The 18,617-nt window shown below is 74.4% G+C and overlaps 4 protein-coding genes across 4 annotated transcripts in view; 1 reads left to right on the top strand and 3 right to left on the bottom strand.

Moving 5' to 3' along the window:
- Positions 1–1,582: 1,582 nt before the first annotated feature.
- AURANDRAFT_26354 (hypothetical protein) lies at positions 1,583–2,176 on the bottom strand (the record flags this gene model as incomplete). Its single annotated transcript, XM_009038723.1, has 1 exon — positions 1,583–2,176. One exon carries the CDS (start codon positions 2,174–2,176, stop codon positions 1,583–1,585), a length of 594 nt encoding a protein of 197 aa, XP_009036971.1.
- A 9,410-nt stretch (positions 2,177–11,586) lies between these two features.
- On the top strand, positions 11,587–11,904 carry AURANDRAFT_15676 (hypothetical protein; the record flags this gene model as incomplete). Its single annotated transcript, XM_009038811.1, has 1 exon — positions 11,587–11,904. A coding segment is annotated over one exon (318 nt), but the record flags the coding sequence as incomplete, so codon positions are not given.
- A 3,416-nt stretch (positions 11,905–15,320) lies between these two features.
- Positions 15,321–15,560, bottom strand: AURANDRAFT_17325 (hypothetical protein; the record flags this gene model as incomplete). The annotated part of the gene is made up of 1 exon (XM_009038722.1): positions 15,321–15,560. A coding segment is annotated over one exon (240 nt), but the record flags the coding sequence as incomplete, so codon positions are not given.
- A 1,289-nt stretch (positions 15,561–16,849) lies between these two features.
- AURANDRAFT_64248 (hypothetical protein) overlaps positions 16,850–18,617 on the bottom strand; it is a gene marked incomplete at both ends in the record, with an annotated part of 2,225 nt that continues 457 nt past the window's right edge. Inside the window, 2 exons of the mRNA XM_009038721.1 lie at positions 16,850–17,399; positions 17,601–18,100. Of these exons, the coding sequence (XP_009036969.1) occupies positions 16,850–17,399; positions 17,601–18,100 (1,050 nt within the window). The remainder of the gene's footprint in view (positions 17,400–17,600; positions 18,101–18,617) is intronic.

Below are 18,617 nucleotides of genomic sequence, written 5' to 3'. Positions count from 1 at the left end.
TGCTGGTTCGTCTGCGGCTTCCGCGCCCTCGACGAGGACGACGACCCGGGCGACGAGGGCGAGGGCGAGGCCCACGGCGACGACGAGCCGACGCGCGCGCAGCCGCGGCCGGCCGCGCCGGCGCCGGCGCCGCCCGCGCCCGCCGCGCCGGCGCCGCTGCCGACGGGCATCTCGCCGCTCTACGAGAACGCCGCGGCGCCCATGCCCGCGCCGCCGCCCGCGGCGGCGGCCCCGGAGGAGCCCGACGTCGCGCCGCCCGCGCCCGAGCCCGCGCCCGCGCCCGCCGCGGCCGCGGCCGCGCCCGAGGTCGAGATGGGCGACCTCGACTGAGCCCCGGGGGACGCGCGCGCGCGCCCGGCGCACGGGCCTCCGTTACGCGCTCGACAGTGGCAGAGCCCGTGGGCTACGCTGCGTACGACTTGTTCAATGTTGTCTGCAACATCGGCTAATCGAGGTCGAGGCATTATGGCTGAACTAGTTCACGTGCCGAGCGCCGCTTGAGCGGTCCGTCTTCGCAGCGCCGCTCGCAGCATGGCTCCGCTGCTCGAGTGGGAGAGCGACGACGTGCTCACGGCCGTCTTCGCGCGCGTGCCGCTGCTGTCGCAGGGCGCGCTCCGCGCGACCTGTCGACGGGCACGGGACGTGCTGCGCTCCGCGGGCTTTCGGCGCGCGCGCGTCGCCCTGGGCTGCGCCGAGGCCGCGCTCGTCGTCGCCGGCGGCGTCGCGCGGCGGCGCGCGACGGCCGCGTGCTGGCGCGTCGTCGGCGGCCGCTGCGACGCGATCGCGCCCATGGCGACGGCGCGCGCCTTCGCCTGCGCCGGTGTCGTCGGCGGCGAGCTCGTCGTCGCCGGCGGGTCCTCGGGCGGCGACGCGCTCGCGAGCGCCGAGGCCTACGACCCGTCGATCGACGCGTGGCGGCCGCTGCGGCCCATGCGCGAGGGCCGCCAGGGCGCGGCGTGCGGCGTCGTCGCCGGGTCGCTCGTCGTCGCCGGCGGCGGCGACCTCCGGTCGGGGCCCCTCGCGTCCGTCGAGGCGTGGCGCGACGGCGCCTGGCGGCCGCTCCCGCCCATGCCCTTCCCCGCGTGGTCCGCGGCCGCGGCCGTCGTCGGCGGCGTGCTCTACGTTGCCGGCGGCGTGACGTCCGCCAAGCTCCAGGCCTGGGACGGCGCGTCGTGGACGGTGCTCCGCGACCTGCCCGAGCCGCGGAACGGCGCCGCGGCCGCGGAGCTCGACGGCGCGCTGCTGGTCATGGGCGGGCGGACGCGCGGCACGCGCGCGGCGTGGTCGTCCACGCTGCGCTACGACCCGCGGACGGACGCCTGGGCGGCGGCGCCCCCCCTTCCGCGGGCGGGGCCGCGCGGGTCGGCGGCGCCGCCGCCGCGCGTCCACGCGTGGTGCGCGGCGGCGTCGCACGCGGGCGCCGTCGTGCTCTGCGGCGACCAGTCGACGCTCTACCTGCGCGGCGGCGCCTGGGAGGCGCCGCGGGACCCGCACCCGCCCGACGTCGCGCGCGCGTGCCTCGGGTCCCTCATGCTGGGGTAGGGGTCGCAGTGTGTGGCGCGTTATCCCCCGCGCATTTGGCCTAGTAGAGGTAGAGCTTGATGATGAGCATGAGGCCGACGTTGAGGACGACGACGGCGCCGGCGTAGACCGCGGCCTTCTCCTTCGGGTGCTGCTCGATGGCCGGGAGCGCCGCCTTGAGGCTGAAGGCCGTCTGGGCGCCCGCGGCGGCGAGGACCGCCGGCCAGGCCATGTAGGGGAGCACGCACGCGAGCGACGCGGGCAGGTACGGCACCAGGGAGTAGCCGACGATGCAGAGGCAGTTCAGCAGCGCCATGGGCACCTTGAGCCAGTAGTTGAGGCAGAGCCAGGACGTGAAGGCCGCCAGGCCCAGGTAGGTGTAGACGGCCATGGCGCTGAACGTGACCGCCGCGAAGTCGTACTCGTAGTCGTCTCCCAGGCTCAGGAGCGCCTTGAAGTGCGACGTCACGGAGATGAGGAAGATGAGCGTCGTCGCGATCCACCAGGGCCCGTAGGCGTCGGGCTTGTTCCGCAGCACGCGGAGGAACGGCTCGCTGTGGCAGAAGAGGAGCGCGGCGCGCACGCGCCCGAGGACCTCGTCCGTGTCGACGTCGAAGAACGGGCGGTAGTAGGCGATGGACAGGCAGGAGCACATGCCCCCGGCCCCGGCGCCGGGGCCCTGGGCGCCGAACTCGCCCGTGCCCTCGAGCGTCTCCTCGGCGAGCAGGCCGTGGATGTCGTCGGCCTCGACGTCGCCGCTCTCCGCGAGCATGGTTCCGACACGGGCGCCGCGGAAGTCCGCGGCGAGCGGTCGGGCGGCGACGCCGGCGGAGGGCGCGCGCACGTCGGCGACGACGCTCGCAGGGGCAGTGGCGCGTCGATCGGCCGCTCCTGCGGGCGGGCAGACGCGATGACTTGCGAGGGCAAAAGACTGTGCGGCACGTTAGAACGTTGAAGCCGAATTATCTTCGTGCAGGCAGCCCGCCCGGCCGACGCTCTCGCTCGACAGCTTCTCCTCGGCGTGCCCGTCGGTCGCGCGTTTCGCAAGCGAGGTCGAGGCCCGGCGGTCGCCGGCGGTCTCGGCCCTCGGCGCATTCGCGGGCCGCCCCTCGGCGAGCCGTCAAGAAACGACCGCTCGGCCGGCCCGAAACTCCATCCATTGGGTTCGGTGCGCCGCGCGCTCGCACGACCCATGGTGCTGAGCCCGAAGAGCGCGAAGGAGCGGTGCGCGTCCGTCGCGACCCTCGTCGAGACGCGGCCCCTGCCCGCCGACGCCGTGCCCGCGCGCGGCGGCCTCTACTTCTGCAGCGGGCGCCGCTGCGTCTGGGCGTGCGGCGGCGGGTCGGGAGCGTGCGACGAGCTGCGGGGCGTCGTGCTCGTGGACCTCAGCGGCACGTCCTGCCAGTTCGCGGCGACGGGCCGCACCTACTGCGAGCTCGCGAGCCGCACGCGGACGCACGGCCTCGACGGCGCGCGCTTCGTGCGCGTCGTCAGCGACGCGATCGAGGGCGCGTCGCCCCGGGAGCGCGCGGCCCTCGTCTTCTTCCTGCGGGGGTCCGACTTCGGGCTGCGGTCCGCGCCGGGCGTGGGCCCGCGGTCGCCGTCGGTCGCGTCGCACGTCTGCGGCTTCCTCAGTAAGCGCGCGGACGAGCGCGGCCGCGCGCTCGGCGACGACGGCGACTCCGAGGACGGCGAGGACGACGACGACGGCGAACACGACGCGGACGACGACGAGGCCTTTGGGGACGACGTCGAACTCGCGAAGCGGCGGCCGGGCCGGGGCGCGGGGCTCCGCGACGTCGCCGCGCTCGCGTCCACGTGCCGCCTCGCGCGCGCGTTCGTCGGCTCGACGCTCGAGGCCTGCGGCCGGCGCGCGGTCGACGCCGTGCTCCTCGCGCTGGCGACGGCGTCGAACCGGAGCCGGGCCAAGTACGAGGCCTGCCGGTCCTACCGCGCGCTGCTCCGGCGGCCGGCGGCGGGCGGGGCGGGAAAAGAGAGCGACATTCCCGACTTCGCAAAGGCTCGTCCCTCGGCCGTTTCCCGCTCGTTTCGGCTGATGTTTGGACGGGCGATCATCTCTCGGAGCGGTCTCGGGTGCTTTCTTCCCGGAACGCGCGCGCGCGGCACGCTCGCGTCGAAGCGACATCGAATCCAGGCGCCGAGCGCGGCGGCGTTCTACGCGTCGCGATCCGCGGACCTCGCGGTGCCCGCGCTCGTCGCGCTCGTCGCGGACCACGACGCGCGGTGCCGGCGGCCGGCCCTCGCCGCCGTGCGGGCCCTGCGCACCGTCGCGGACGCCGTCGACGCGGACGGGGTGCTCCGCGAGCTCGTCGCGGTGTCGCGGCGGCCGCGCGGCTCGCCCGCGCCCGCGCCGCTCGGCGCGCTCCTCGCGGGCTGCTGCCGCCTCCGCGAGTCGAAGAACGAGGCGCGGCGCCTCGTGCTCCACGTGGACCGCCTGGGCAACGACGCCGTCGAGGCGCAGCACGCCGTCGTCGACGGCACGCACCTCTGCGCGCGGCTCATCGGCGCGTTCTGCGCGAGGCCCGCGCGGTCGCGCCGCGGCGAGGCCCCGCGCGACGACGACGTCGTCGCCGGCCTGCGGGCCGAGAAGGTCATCGCCGACGGCCACCTCGCGCTCCTCTGCCTCGCGCTCCGCGCGCCGCCGGGCCGGCTCCGCCACGCGCAGGGCGACGCGGCGGCCGCGCTCCGCGGCGTCTGCGGCCTCGCCAAGACGCCGAGCGCGCGCCTGGCCCTCGTGGCCTCGGGCTGCGTCGCGGCGCTCGCCGACGTCGCCTGCCGCCGGGGCGAGGTCGCGCCCGCGTCGCACGCCAAGGCCGACGCGCTCGCCGCGCTCTGCGCGCTCTGCGCCGAGGACCGCGACGTCGCCGTCGCCGTCGCCGCGGAGATGCTCCACGGCGGGGCGCTGCACCTGGGCCGCGACGGCGACGCGGCGCCGGATTGGACCGCGCGCATGCGCGCGCCGCAGCGCGCGCGGACGACGGCGACGCTCGACGAGCTCCGGGGGCTTCTCGACGCGGCGGCGAACGGGCCGCCGGACGCGGGCGCCGGGGCGCTCTACGCGGGCGTGCTCGCCGTGTCCGCGGGCCACGCCGCCGGCGAGGGCGGCGCGCGGCCCTCCGACGGCGACGCGGCCGGCGGCCGCCGCGGCGCGGCGGCCGAGGCGCTCTGCGAGGCCGTGGACCGCGTCGTCGAGGCGCGCGCGGGATTCGAGGGCGCGGGGGACGACGCGGCGGCCCTCGCGCCCGTCGTCGCGTGCGGCGCCGTCGACGCGCTCGTGCGCGCGCTCGGCTCCGAAGCCGCGTGGCGCGCGGGCGAGCGCACGCTGACGCGGCTCGCGGGTACGCTGAGCCGCGTCGTGCCCCTCTTCGCGGTCTTCGACGAGCCCTGCCACGTGCCCTCGGGCGCCGTCGAGGCCGCCGTCGCGCACCTCCGCGCGCTCGTCGAACGGCGCGGGCCCTTCCCCCGGCGGCCCGAGCCGCGGGAGCCGGGTGGCGCCTACCCCTACGAGCGCGCGCTCTGCGACGCCGTGGCGTCGTGCGGCGCGCTCGAGGCGCGGCTCCACGACGCGCGGGCCCCGCGCCCCCTCTGCGGCGCCGACGAGTGGGGCCGCGTCTGCGTCGCGCTCCTCGGCGCTTTCGAGGCCGAGCCCGACGACGACTTCGCGAACCACGACGCCCTCGCGCCCCTCGCCGTCATCGCGAACTTCGACTTCTGCGTCCACGTCGACGCGCCGCGGCACGCGAAGCCGCTCCTCTCGCTGCTCCACAGCGGCCGCGCGGTCGAGGCGGGCCTCTTCGGGGCGCTGGGCTTCGACGGCGAGCGGCTCGGCGACGGCGGCGGCCGCGTCGAGGCGCGCGACGTCGCCGCGCACGTGCTGGGCGCGCACCTGTGTGCAAATCAACCGCTGGTTCGGGACGTCCCGACCAAACTTTGAAATTCTCGAGCTCGGACACATCGAAGTCGATTCGGCTGGTTTTTGGGACCGATCGATTGCTCTCGTCGAGTTCTCGAAGCACAGCCGAAGAGCTTGCGTCGAAACGTTCGAATACGCGCACATTGAAGTCGGGTTGAAGATTTGATATCCACGCAGGCGCGCACGCGCTCCAGCACGAGTGCCGCTGCGCGGTCGGCGAGTCGTGGCTCGACGCCGTCGCCGAGAGCCGGGACGGCGTCGCCGACCTGCTGCGGCTCGTGGAGGCGCGGCGCGCGTCGTCGTCGCGCGTCGCCTTCGCCCTGCTGCACCGCATGGCCGACGTCGACCGCGGCGCGGGAAAAGCGCGCGACGTTCCCAACTTCAAAGGCTCCTCTTTCGGCCGGTCCCCACTCGTTTCGGCCCATGCTTGGACGAGCGATCGTCCCTCGGCGCGGTCTCGACGCGCGGATGCTTTTCTTCCGGTCCGCGCGCGCGCGCGGACTCACGTCGAAGCGAACTCGCGTCGCCAGGTCGACCGCTGCCAGGACGCGGTGCTCGACGCGCTGAGCGCCGCGGTGGACCCCGCGAGCTGGACCGCGGGCTTCGAGCTCAATCTGCTGGCCGCGGGCGCGGACCGCGACGCCGGCGGGTCCGCGGCCGCGCGCTGCGTCGCCGCGCGGACCAAGCTCGAGGCCGTCCGCGACGCGGCCGCGCGGCACCGCGGCGGCGGCAAGGGCCGCCGCGCGGCGAAGCAGCGGGCGCTCAGCGGCGAGGAGGTCGCGGACCGCGCGGCCAAGGCGTCCGCGGCGGAGCGGGAGCTGCTCCAGCTCCTCGACGACGAGGCCGCGCTCGTCGAGAAGAAGAAGCGGAAGAAGAAGAAGAAGGCGCCCGCGGCCGCGCGGCCGCCGTCGCCCAAGGAGGCGCCGCCGTCCGCGTCGAGCGACGACGACGACGACGACGACGACGGCTCCGACGACGAGCCGCCGCCGCCGCCGAAGCGCCAGCCGAGGAAGCGGCCGCCCCGGAAGCCCGCCGCCGCGGCCGCGGCCCGCGCCCGCGCCGGCGCCCGCGCCCGCGCCCGCGCCCGCGCCCGCGCCGCGGAGGCCCGAGGCCCGGGACCCGCCGCCCCGGGCCGCGCCCGCGCCGCCCCGGGACCCGCCGGCGCCGGCGCCGCCGGCGCCGCCGGCGCCGGCGCCCGAGCCCGCGCGCGCGGCGCCCGCCGAGGCCGCCGCGCCGCGCGCCGCGGCGCCGGCGCCGGCGCCGCGGCCGTCGCCGCGCCTCGACCCCGTGATCACGGCGGCCACGGCGTCGCTCCGCCGCGCGGGCGGCCTGCCCGAGGCCGCCGCCGCGCCCGCGATCCGCGCGCCGGGCCGGTCCGGCCGCGGCGCCGCCGCGCGGGCCGAGCCGCGCGTGGCGCCGCAGCACACGCCCTTCGGCGCCCTCGTCGGCGACTACGGCGACTACGGCGACGGGAGGCCCCTGACCCGGGAGACGCGGGGCCTCAGCGACCTGCCGTGCCGCGTCGAGCAGCTGCCCCTCGGGTCGCCGCGGGGCAGCCCGCGCGTCGCGTCGCCGTCGCGCGAGCTCACCATGGGGCTGCCGTCGGCCGTGGGCCTCGGCGGCTTCGGCGGCCTCAAGAGCCCGGCCTTCTTCGACGCGCTGCCGCCGGACCTCGACTTTCTGCTCGAGGGCGCGCGCGGCGCCGCGCCGCCGGTGTCGGCGACGCTCGGCGGCCTCCTGCGCCCGAAGATCGTCGTCGACACGCAGCAGTCGCAGCCGCGCCGCGACGACCCGCCGGGCCTCATGCGGAGCCCGCGCCACGGGGGCGCGCCGCCGGCCCCGGCGCCGGCCGCGGCGCCGCCGCGCGCCGCGCGGACGCCCGGCGGCTCCGCGCCGCCGGGCTTCGGCGAGACGCCCCGGAGCCCGCCGCGGCTCTTCGCCGCCGGCGGCGACGGCGAGCTCACGCGCTACGACGGCCTCGTCGCCTTCCTCACGTCGCTGGACCTCGGCCGCCTCGCCGCGTTGTTTGTGGAGAACCGGCTCGACCTCGAGGCGACGGCGCGGCTCGACATGGCGGACCTCGTCGAGCTCGGCTGCTCGGAGACGGAGGCGGAGCTCGTCCACGCGTCCCTGCGCAACGTCGTCGGGTCGCCGCGCGCGGCGGCGCCGGCCGCGACGCCGCCGCGGCGCGGCGACGCGCGCGCGCCGCGCGACGACGACGGCGCCGCGCCGGCCGAGGGCGCCGACGGCGCGCCGCGGCCGCCCCTGCCGCGGCGCGCGCCCGACGCCGCCCTCGCGGCCGTGGAGGGCCGCATCGGCGAGCTCTGCGACGCGTCGCCGACGAGGACGGTGCTCTGCGCGAAGCTCGCGTACCTCTACGGCCGGCGCTACAAGACGGCGCTGGACGTCCGCGCGCTGGGCTTCGAGAAGATGGGCCACTTCCTCGCGCGCTGCGACGGCCTGGCGACGTCGGGCAGCCGCCGCGCGGCCGTGCGCCGCGTCGAGACGCCGAAACCGCCCGAGTCGGACGACGAGTGCGACGACGGCGCGGCGCCCGCCGCGGCGCCCGCGGCGCCCCCGCCGCTGCCCGCCCTCGAGAGCCCGCGGGACGACGCGTCGTCGGCGTCGGAGCCGAGCGGCGACGGCGCGGGAACGGCGCCCGGCGCCGGGAGCCCGCGGCCGGCGGAGACGGGCCAGCTCCTCTGGTTCTCAAAGGTCCGCAACATGGGCTTCATCCGGCCCGACGGCCACGACGCCGACGCCGACGACCTCTTCGTCCACGTCTCGGGCTTCGCCGGCAAGGTGCCGGGGCCGGGGCGGGCCGTGACCTTTGAGCGGTCGCAGAACCGGCGGAAGCCCGTCGCCGTCAACGTCCGCGCCCGCGCGGAACTCGAATCTTCGACCCGACTTCAATGTGCGCGTATGCGACGGTTTTGACACGAGCCCGTCGTCCGTGCTTCGAGCACTCGACGCGAGCAATCGATTCGTCCAAAAGTCACCCGCATCGACGTCGATGTGGCCGAGCTCGAGAAGTTTTCGCCGGACGGGGCGTTCCACCGGTCGATGTCCGCGCAGGTCCGCGCGGGCGCGGCCGCGGCCTCGGACGACGACGACGACGACGAGGCGGCCGGCGACGGCGACGGGACGCCGCGCGGCGCGCCGCGGACGCCCCGGGGCGCCGCCGCGCGCGCGAGGACGCCGCCGCCGAGGAAGGCGGCGACGTCGCGGTCGGCGCCGACGCCCAAGGCCGGGGGCGCCGCGACGCCGCCGAGGAAGGCGCCGACGCCGGCGTCACCCGCGAGCAAGGGCACGCCGCGCGGCGCCGCGGCGCCCAAGCCGCCGACGCCCGCCGCGCGCGCGCCGGCCGCGACGCCGCGCGGCCGCGACGCCGCGCCGACGCCATCGACGCCGCGCGCGGCCGCGCTCCGCGCCGCGGCCAAGGAGAAGAAGAAGCTCGGCGACAAGCCCAAGGCGCCGCCCGCGCGGAGCCCCCGCGCGGGCAAGGCCGGCGGCGACAAGGCCGACGAGTGCCCCTTCTGCTTCGAGCGGGCCCGCGACACGGCGCTCATCCCCTGCGGCCACGTGCTCTGCTCGACCTGCGTCGACGCGTCCTGCCCGGCGAAGCAGAGCGCGCGCGTCTGCCCCGTGTGCCGGCAGAAGGTCACCCAGACCATGCGCGTCTTCCTGTAACACGCGCGGGTAGGGTCTCGACCGCCGCGGGCCCGACCGGTCGGCCCGTCGTCGCCGACGCGCGCCGGCGCGTCCGGGGAGGACCCCGCCGGCACCCATACGCTCCGCCGTCGGTCGTCGCACGCGCGTGCGCCTCTTACGCGTCGGTCGCGTTGCGGAGGAGCGCGCGGAGCTCGTTGCAGGACCGCGCGACGGTCCGGCCGAGGGCGAGCTCCGTCCGGTCGTCGCAGGAGAGCAGCGACGTCGGCCCCTCGAGGTCGGCGCAGGCGTCGAGCTTCGAGCAGCAGGAGCGGTGGCTCCAGTCGTTCGAGTCCGGGTAGAGCCAGGGCACGTTCTTCGGCGGGGCGTGCGACCCGATCCACGCGAGCGCGCCGCAGAGCAGCGCGAGGAGCGCGACGCCGGCCGCGGCCTTGCGCCGGCCGCCGACGTTGGGGTCCTTGACGGGCCGCCGCTGGATGACGAGCACGCCGAGGAGGTAGCCGCAGGCCAGGCCGCCGACGTGCGCCGAGTACGACACGGAGCCCGCGGACGCGGCGCCGACCTGCGCGGACATCGACCGCGGGTCTCTGGGACGTCCCGACCAAACGTTGAACTTCTCTCGCTCGACCACATCGACGTCGTTTTGGCCGATTTTGAGACACGTCGATGGCTCTCGTCGAGTTCTCGAAGCACATTCAAAAAGAGTGTGGTGCACTCCGTTCGAGTACGCGCGCGTTGAAGTCGGGTGGAAGATTCGAGTTCCGCGCGGGCGCCGACGTTCGCCGCGCGGTCCGCGGTCGTCAGGACGTCGCAGAACGCCAGCGCGGCGAAGACGGCGATGCGCACGTCGCGGTGCAGCAGGCCCCGCTTCATGGACCGCCAGTGGAGCGCGATGATCGCGACGTGCGCGCCGAGGAGCGCGTAGCAGCTCGCGGACGCGCCGACGACCCTCCTCTCCACGTCAAAAACGGCGCACGACAAAGCCCCGGCGACGACGCCCGCCTGCATGATCAGCGCCGCGCGCCAGCCGCCGTGCGCTACTTCCAAGGGGATGCCGAAGACGAGCGCCATGAAGCCGTTCGTCGACCTGCGTGGACATCGACCGCCGGTTCGGGACGTCCCGACCAAACTTTGACATGCTCTCGCTCGACCACATCGACGTCGATTCGGCTGATTTTTGGACGGATCGATTGCTCTCGTCGAGCTCTCGAAGCACGGCCGAAGAGGCCGAACCGTTCGATGACGCGCGCATTGACGTCGGGTCGAAGATGTGAGTGCCGCGCGGTCGTCGACACGTGCGCCCAGCCCTCGTGGAGCCACTGGTAGGTCCAGAAGCGGTACCACTCGCGGCCCCGCAGGTCCCGGCACCCCGGGAAGTGGGACGTCGCCGCGAAGGCGAACCGGTCGCCGCCGGGGCCCGCGACGGGCGCGTAGGCCTCGATCGCGCGCCCCGTCCGTTCGCACTCGCGCGCCGCGTAGTAAAAGTAGCAGAAGAGCTGCGCGGCGACGATGAAGGGGACGACGACGACGCCGTGGCTCAACGCGTAGCGGCCCTCGGGCGACACGGCGCAGTACGACGCCTCGTAGTCGACCTCGATGCAGTCGCGGGGGCACCGCACGAACCGCGTGCCCCGCGGCAGCCCGGCGACGGGCGCGAAGGCCCGCGACCGGGCGGCGTGGGGGCCGTCCTCGTAGCGCAGCGTGTAGGTCTCGCCGTCGAAGTCCTCGACGACGCAGCGGCACCACGTGCCGGCCACGAAGCGACTGAGGTAGCGGGCGAGGTGCTCGTGCGAGCCGGCGGCCGCGTAGCGGCGGCGCGCGTGCCAGAGCTCGACGACGAGGCCCTCCCGGAGGGCGTCGGGCGCCGCGGCGACGGAGGCCATGGACGCGCGGCTCGGGCTGCTGGTCGTGGGCGACGGCGGGCGCGCGCGCTGCGCCTCGGCGTCGGCGACCAGCGGGTGCGCCTCGCGCAGCTCCGCGCCGTCGGCATCGACGAGTTCCGTACCACTCGCGAGTTCGGTGCCCTCGTCGGTATTCTCTAGGAGTGGGTTCGCGAGGTCATCGCTCGAAGAGAGGGGAGCCGGCTCCATTGCGTTCTCGCCTCGCGGAGTCGAACGTGAGGTCGAGCTTTAGGTCATCTTGAGGCTCGCTGAAGAATTGCCGCAGGGGCGCTCTCCGGCATCGGTCTACAGCCTGTAGTACAGGTCGAGGGCCGATTCGAGGCGCTCTCCCTCGGCGGCCGCCGCCACTGTCGACGCGGACGATAGAACGCCGCGTCGCGCGCTTCCGACGCTGTCGCAGCGCGCGCAACGTTGAAGCGCACCTCGCACGACTCGATGGCGCCGGGCTTCAACGCCGACGACTGCGCCAACCCGGTCTGCGGCGACAAGATGTCCATGTTCTCCAAGAGCCTCGCGCGGGCGAAGTCGACGGCGGCGGCCGCGCCGGCGCCGGCGCCCGCCTGCCCCGTGGACCGCGCGGAGCTCGGCCGGTCGACGTGGGACCTGCTGCACACGACGGCGGCCTACTACCCCGAGTCGCCGACGGAGCGCGACCGGGCGGCCGCCGCGGGCCTCGTCGCGGGCCTCGCGGCGCTCTACCCCTGCGAGCACTGCGCGGCGGACTTCCGGGAGGCCGTGGAGGCGTCGCCGCCGGACCTCGCGTCGCGCGCGCTCTTTTCCATCTGGACGTGCGAGCAGCACAACCTCGTGAACGCGAAGCTCGGGAAGAAAACCTTCGACTGCGCGCTCTCGGCCCTCGACGAGCGGTGGAAGCACGGCGCGCCGGGCTGCTGGGCCGACGCGGACGACACGGCCGCCGCGAGCCTCGGCCGGGAGTCCTAGCCCCGCGTAAACGGCGCGCGACCGCTCGCCGGGCGCCCGAGCCCCGCGCGGAAGAGCCCGCGTTATGCCAGCGCCTTCCTCGCGGCGGCGTTGACCGCGGGCGAGACGAGCGCGGAGCCCGGGCGGTTTGGCGAGAGGTGGGAGAACGTCGACGGCTTCGGCGCGTCGAGGCCGTCGACGGCCGTGCGCATGGCGAGGAGCGCCTCGGGCAGCGTCACGAAGGCCTGCATGAAGTTGTCCTGGGTGATGATGTAGATGTTCGTCGGCGCGATCGCGCGCGCCGTGACGTAGGACCGCGAGTTGACGCCGAGGACGGCCTTCTCGCCGAAGGAGCCGCCGGGCTGGAGCGTGTCCTCCTCGACGTCGTCGGAGCCGTCGAGGTTGCGGCGCACGCGGACCTTGCCCGTGTAGATGATGAACATGGACGACGACTTGTCGCCCTCGGAGACGACGAGGTCCCCCGCCTGGAAGCTCAGCAGACGGATCACGGGCACGAGCTTGCAGAGCGCGCCCTTGGGCAGCACCTCGAAGAGCTCGTTGTGCCGGATGCACGACGGCAGGACGTGGTCCGCGATCATGCGCTGCGACTCCGGGTCGAGGTCGTCCAAGATCGCCGCCTCGTCGAAGGCCGTCTTGTGCGAGAAGTAGGTGCGGTAGTAGCGGCGCACGTGCCTCCGGATGCTCAGCGGCGCCTGGTGGTAGTTGAGCCAGGAGTGGATGCGGTCCATCTTCGCGTAGTAGGGCCCCTTGCGCGCGTCGTACGCGTTGACGATGCACGTCGCCTGCGCGACGACGTAGCCGTAGAACCTGCGCGGACATCACATCTGCGACCCGACGTCAATGGGCGCGTCGTCGGACGGATGACGCCGGACGCTTCGGCCGCGCGTCGAGCACTCGACGAGAGCCATCGATTCGTCCAAACATCAGCCGAATCGACGTCGATTTGAGCTCGAGCATGTCAAAGTGTGGTCGGGACGTCCCGAACCGGCGGTCGAGTTCCGCGCGGCGTCGCACGCGCCGCCGACGACCATGGCGACCATGGTGTAGACGCGCTCGGCGTGGGTCACGGGCACGATGTCGCCGTAGCCCACGGTCGTCATCGTCGTCACGGCCCAGTAGACGGACGCGAGGTACTTCTTCTGCGTCGTCCACCCGTTCGCCGCGCGCGACGCGCCGCCGCCCGCGGGGTCGCCCGCGGGGTCGTAGTAGCGGAGGTGCGTGTGCCCCGCGACGGCGAACATGCAGCCGAGGTAGTGGGCCAGGATGGCGAAAGATAAAAGCACCTGGAAGATGCGCCGGAGCGCCTTGGACTTGGACGACGCGAAGAAGTCCTCGACGAATTCGCCGAACGCCGTGTCCTGCGAGAACCGCATGAACTTGGCCAAACGGAACATCTTGCCGAGCTTCATGACGCGGCCGAGCTTCAGGATCTTCGCGGACCGCAGCGCCGTCATGCCGTTGCCCACCAAAATCTCCAGGATCGGCGGCACGGACGAGATGAAGTCGAGGAACGCCCACGTGCGGCAGTAGTAGAGCGCGGACCGCTTCGGGTCCATGTCCAGCGCGCCCGTGTCCCGCCGCAGGTAGCCCGTGCGGAAGTTGAGCCCGAAGTCGGCGACGAAGAAGCCGTCGCAGATGTAGTCCATGAACCAGATGAACGACGCGCGCGGCGGGTCGAGGTCGAAGCCGAGGCGCAGCGGCTCGACCTGGGTGGCACAAGGGTGATTCAACGTCAATTCAACGTGAGTCTTACGCGCGCGCGCGTTCCGGGAAAAGCATTCGCGCTTCGAGACCGTTCCGAGAGACGATCGCTCGTCCAAAAATCAGCCGAAACGAGTGGAAAACGGCCGAGATCGGAGCCTTTGAAGTCGGGAATTTCGCTCTCTTGTGCTGCCCTGGGCTCGACGATGGCGACGTAGACGAGGAGCACGGCCGTCGCGATGTCCCAGCACATGCGGAAGTTGTCGTTGGGCGAGAGCATGAGCCAGGGCCGCCGGTTCGGGTCGACCCAGGCGACGCCGTCGTCGTCCCACGCGTCGTCCGCGAAGTACTTTTGGAGATCCGCGGCCCACGCGACCTTGCTCAACAGCGGGTGGCGGCTCTCCACCAGCGAAATGAACTCCATCTGGTCCATGGTGCCGTCGCCGTTCTCGTCCACGGACGCGAAGAGGGCCTTGGCCTCCTTGAAGGTCAGCCCGTCCTGGGACCTGTGCGGAAATCAACCACTGGTTTGGGACGTCCCCACCAAACTTCACAACTCTCGAGCTCGGTCGAATCGACGTCGATTCGGCTGACGTTTGGACGAATCGATGGCTCTCGTCGACTTCTCGAAGCGCAGCCGAAGGGGATGGTCCGAACCGTTCGATGACGCGCAGATTGAAGTCGGGTTGAAGATTTGAGTTCCACGCGGCCCGCGACAGCGCGTGCGCGAACTCGTCGGCCGTGACCTCGCCGTCGCCGTTTTCGTCGAGCGACAGGAAGCGCTCGACGAGCTCGTTGCGGTGGAGCTTCTTCCGCTCCTCGCGCGTCGGCGACCGCAGCGCCGGCGCGTCGCCCGCCGGCGGCGGGTCGCTCGGGGGCAGCGCGGAGGGCACGGCGTAGGACGCGCGCTTCCGGCCGTCGACGGGCGGCAGCGCGGCGCCGCGGGCGCCCGGGCTGCCCGGGGCGGGGAAGGCGGGCTCGGCCCGCTCCGCGCCGATGGACGGGCCGTCGACGTAGGCCCGCGGCGACGCCGGGGACGCGAGCGCCTCCGCGCGGCTCGCACAGCTCCGGAGGCGCCGCGCGCGGCTCGCGTCGCCGGAGCCGTCGTGCCCGTAGGCCTCGAGCGCGCCCACGGCCGCCTCGAGGCCGCTCAACAGGCTGTCGAGCAGCAGGGCCTCGCCCCGCCCGCTCCGCGACCGCGGGAGCGGCGCGAGCTGCGGCGCCCCGTGGCCGTCGGCCCGCGGCGACGGGCGCGTCGGCCGCATGGCCGCGAGGTCGTCGAAGGACCCGCCGATGGACGAGTCGAAGGACTTGACGTCCACGACGCGCGCCATGGACGACGCGCCCGCGCCGCCCGCGTGCCGTGCCCCGGCGACCCGCCGCGCTCTGCGAGAGAAACCAGCGGCAGAAGTGGGCGCTGCCCGCCCCGGATATATGCCTTCACTTACCCGCGACGTTTCCCTTCAACGCTAGGGGGCGGGCGTCGCGTGGAGCTGCGCGGGCGGGGGCGCGACGGGCAGGGGCAGGGGCGCGACGGGCAGGGGCATGACCGCCGGCGGCGGCAGGCGCGCCGCGAGGTTCGGCGCGGCCGGCGCGGCGGTGCCGTTCGCCGTCGCGGGCTCGAGCGGCATGCCGCGGCCCACGGGGCCGTTGGGGATGACGGTCGCGAGGAACTCGTAGTTCTTGTCGCCGGAGACCGTGTCCGCGATGTCCTCGTACTTGACCGTCGTCCGGCTCCGGAGCGTCGCCTGCGCTCGCGCCTCGGCGGAGAACTTCTCGAGGAACATCTCCGTGGCCTTGGCGACGAGGATGACGGCGTCGTTGGCGACCTGGTTCACCTCGGGGTCCAGCTTCATGATGCGCTTCACGGCGGCCTTGGGGATGAGCAGGCTCTCGACGCCGCCGCCCTTGGGCTTCTCGCCGTCGCCGGCGTCGCTCGTCCGCGGGCTCGACGGCGCCAGCGGCGGCGGCGGCGTGTCGACCTGCATGGGGCTCGCCGCCGGCGGCGGCACGGCGGCGGGCGCGACGAGTTGGGGCGCCGCGTAGGCCGCCGCGGGCTGCGGCGCGACGTACTGCGGCGTCGCCGTCTGCATGCCCTCCATGCTCTTGTGGCAACGAGCTCTCGAGAAGGGCGAGCCTCGCACTTGAGCAACTCCTTGGCTCGAATTGGGCCGTCGTCGACGCCATGTTGGCTGCCCGCGCGGCCTCCCGACGGTCCCTCGCGACCCTGCGCCTCGTGTCGGCGCCCATCAAGGGCCCGGAGATGGCCGGCGCCGCGGGCGTCGTCGAGCAGGCCGAGGGCGACCTCGCCAAGGGCGACCTCGTCTTCGCGCCGACGCTGCGGTGCGCCTGGGGCGACGCGGCGACGGTCAAAATCGACGCCAAGGCCCTGGTCAAGGTGCCGCCCACAATCCCGCCGGCGCAGGCCGCGCACCTCGGCGCCGCCGCGGCCGCCGCGGCGCTCCTCGACGGCGCGGTCGCCGGGGACGTCGTGCTCCACCTCGGCGGCGAGGGCGCCGTGGGCCAGGTCGCGGCCCAGCTCTGCGCCGCGCGGGGCGTGTCCCTCGTGAGCCTCGTGGGCGCCGACGTCGCCGACGCCGAGGACGCGGTCGAGGTGCTGAAGAACCTCGGCGCCGTCTGCGCGGCGCCCGCGGCGTTCGCGCGGACGCCGACGTTCCGCGGCGTCGTCGCGGACCTCGGCGCGCCGTCGCTGCTCCTCGTCGACGCGGCGAACATCGACGCGCCGGCGGTGAACGCGCTCCTCGACGCCGAGGGCGCGGCCGCGCGCCGCGGGGCCCTCGCCGCGGCGCACGCCGTCGACGTCCGCGACGCCAAGCTCCTCCGGGCCTGCGCGGCGCTCCTCGCGCCGGGCGCCAAGGTCGTCGCCTACGACTCGACGACGGGGCCCATCAGCGGCGCCGACGCCTTCGACGGCGGCGCCGTCGACGCGAAGGCGGCGGCCGCCGCCGCCGACGCCGTCGCGAGCCACGGCATCGCCGTCCTCAGCGAGGCGCACACGACGGCGACGCTGCCCCGGGCGCTGCACGTCGCCAACGGCGCCGTCTACAAGCACGCGTTCCGCCAGCCGCTCTGGCTCGCGGAGCCCCTCGAGTGAGCGGCCCGCGCCGCCGCGCGCTCCCCCCCCGCCGCAGCCCTCCTCTAGCACCTATTTTCATCGGTCTTACAGGAAGCCGACGTTGTAGTCCAGCGGGTTCAGCGTCGTCGCCGCGGGGAACGCGGCGACGTCGACGAACATGGTCAGGAACGGCAGCGCCGTGCCCGTCGCGAGCATGGCCAGGTCCGCCGTGATGCCGATGACGTTGCGGTCCCGGAGCGTCGTCGCGAAGAAGGTGATGGCGTAGGACAGGGCGCAGGCGAAGAGGTAGTGGTGCAGCAGCGCCGACTGGTGCGGGAACTCGTCGAGCACGCGGTCGAGCCACGGCCGCCCGCCTAAAAGCACGTTGGCGAGCACGGGGAGCTGGAAGAGGTTCGGGTAGGAGCCGAGGCGCGCCAGCGCGCTCAGCTGCGCGTGCTCGCCCGCCGTGAGCTCGGACGCGCGCTTCCCGTGGACGAAGCCGCCCTCAGCGACCTTCCGGTCGACGACGGCGATGCTCTCCTCGGAGAAGTAGATGACCCAGGCGATGGACGCCATGGCCGCGAGGCACAGCGCCCCGTCGACGACGCCGGGCACGAAGGCCGGGTAGAGGCCCGAGAACCACCAGCAGAGCCACCTGGGCAGGAAAAGAGTGCGAAATTCCCAACTTCAAAGGCTCCCATCTCGGTCGTTTTCCGCTCGTTTCGGCTAATTTTTGGACGAGCGATCATCTCTCGGAGCGCTCTCGACGCGTGGATGCTTTTTTCCCGGAACGCGCGCGCGCGGAACACTCACGTTGAAGCGACGTTGAATCACCCTTTCCTGCCCTGAGAGCCACGCGCAGGCGACGAGCTGCGCGGACCCGCCCCAGCGGAACGCGAGCGCGTGGTAGCGGTCCAGGTCCCGCGTCACGTAGACGCGCTCGTCCGAGGCCATGGGCAGCGCGGAGACGCTGTTCCAGACGCCGACGGCGAGGATCGCGAGCGACGCGGGGCCCCCGTGGATGCGCGCGCCGGCCTCGACGGCGCCCGCGGCCTCGCCCCGCGCGACGGCGCCGAGCCAGCCGACGCCCAGGGCGAGGAAGGCCGCGCCGCTCACGGCGTGCGAGTGCGCGAAGTCCAGCTTCGTCCAGAGCTTCCGCTTGAGGTACGCGGCCGTGACCCGCGGCCGCGGCGCCGCCGGTGGCGCGGGCGCGAGGTCCGGCACCTCGAGCTCGAGAAACGTGCCCGTGCCGTTGGCGAGGGGCGGGGCGGCCGCCTCGAGCCGCGGCGCCGTCTCCGAGTCGAAGGTCGACGCGCGCACTGGCCTCCTTTTGCCGTGGCGAAACGGCGTCGAGCGCTGGGCGGGACGCAGCAGCGCCGACGTTCGGAGTAAGAGGGCCAACGCGATCACCACTGGTCGTCTAGCCGTCGACAGGGTCCTCGACGTCGTCATGCTTCGCGTCGTGCGCGGCGCTCACCGCCGTCGGCAGCGTGGATTGCGCGTTCAACCTTGTGAAGCAGCAGCTCTCCGCTCGAGTCGATTCTGGCGTCGGACTGTGGCGGCGCGCGCGCGCTGCCGTCGTCGGCGTCCTGCCCGAGGGCGCGGTCTGCACCTATATAACAAGGCCGCGGAGATCCACCTGAAGGACTCGTGCGTCAACATTGCCACGTCGACGTGCGACCCCGAGCGCGCGAGGAACCTGCAGGTGGAGAGACGGCACCTGTGGCGAAGACGCTCCGCATCGCTCTTAGGCCGTGGGCGCGTCCCAGCGCGTCTCCGCGCCGTTGTAGTAGTACGTGTTGCCCGAGGTCGGGTCCACGGCCGCGGACCAGCCGGCGGGCAACGCCGCGGCCGCCGCGGCCGCCACGGACGC

The sequence above is a fragment of the Aureococcus anophagefferens genome, assembly GCF_000186865.1.
Source record: "Aureococcus anophagefferens unplaced genomic scaffold AURANscaffold_9, whole genome shotgun sequence".
NCBI classification, from domain to species: Eukaryota; class Pelagophyceae; order Pelagomonadales; family Pelagomonadaceae; genus Aureococcus; species Aureococcus anophagefferens.
The sequence above is the reverse complement of the archived record's forward strand: the minus strand, read 5'-3'. Positions and strand labels throughout refer to the sequence as shown.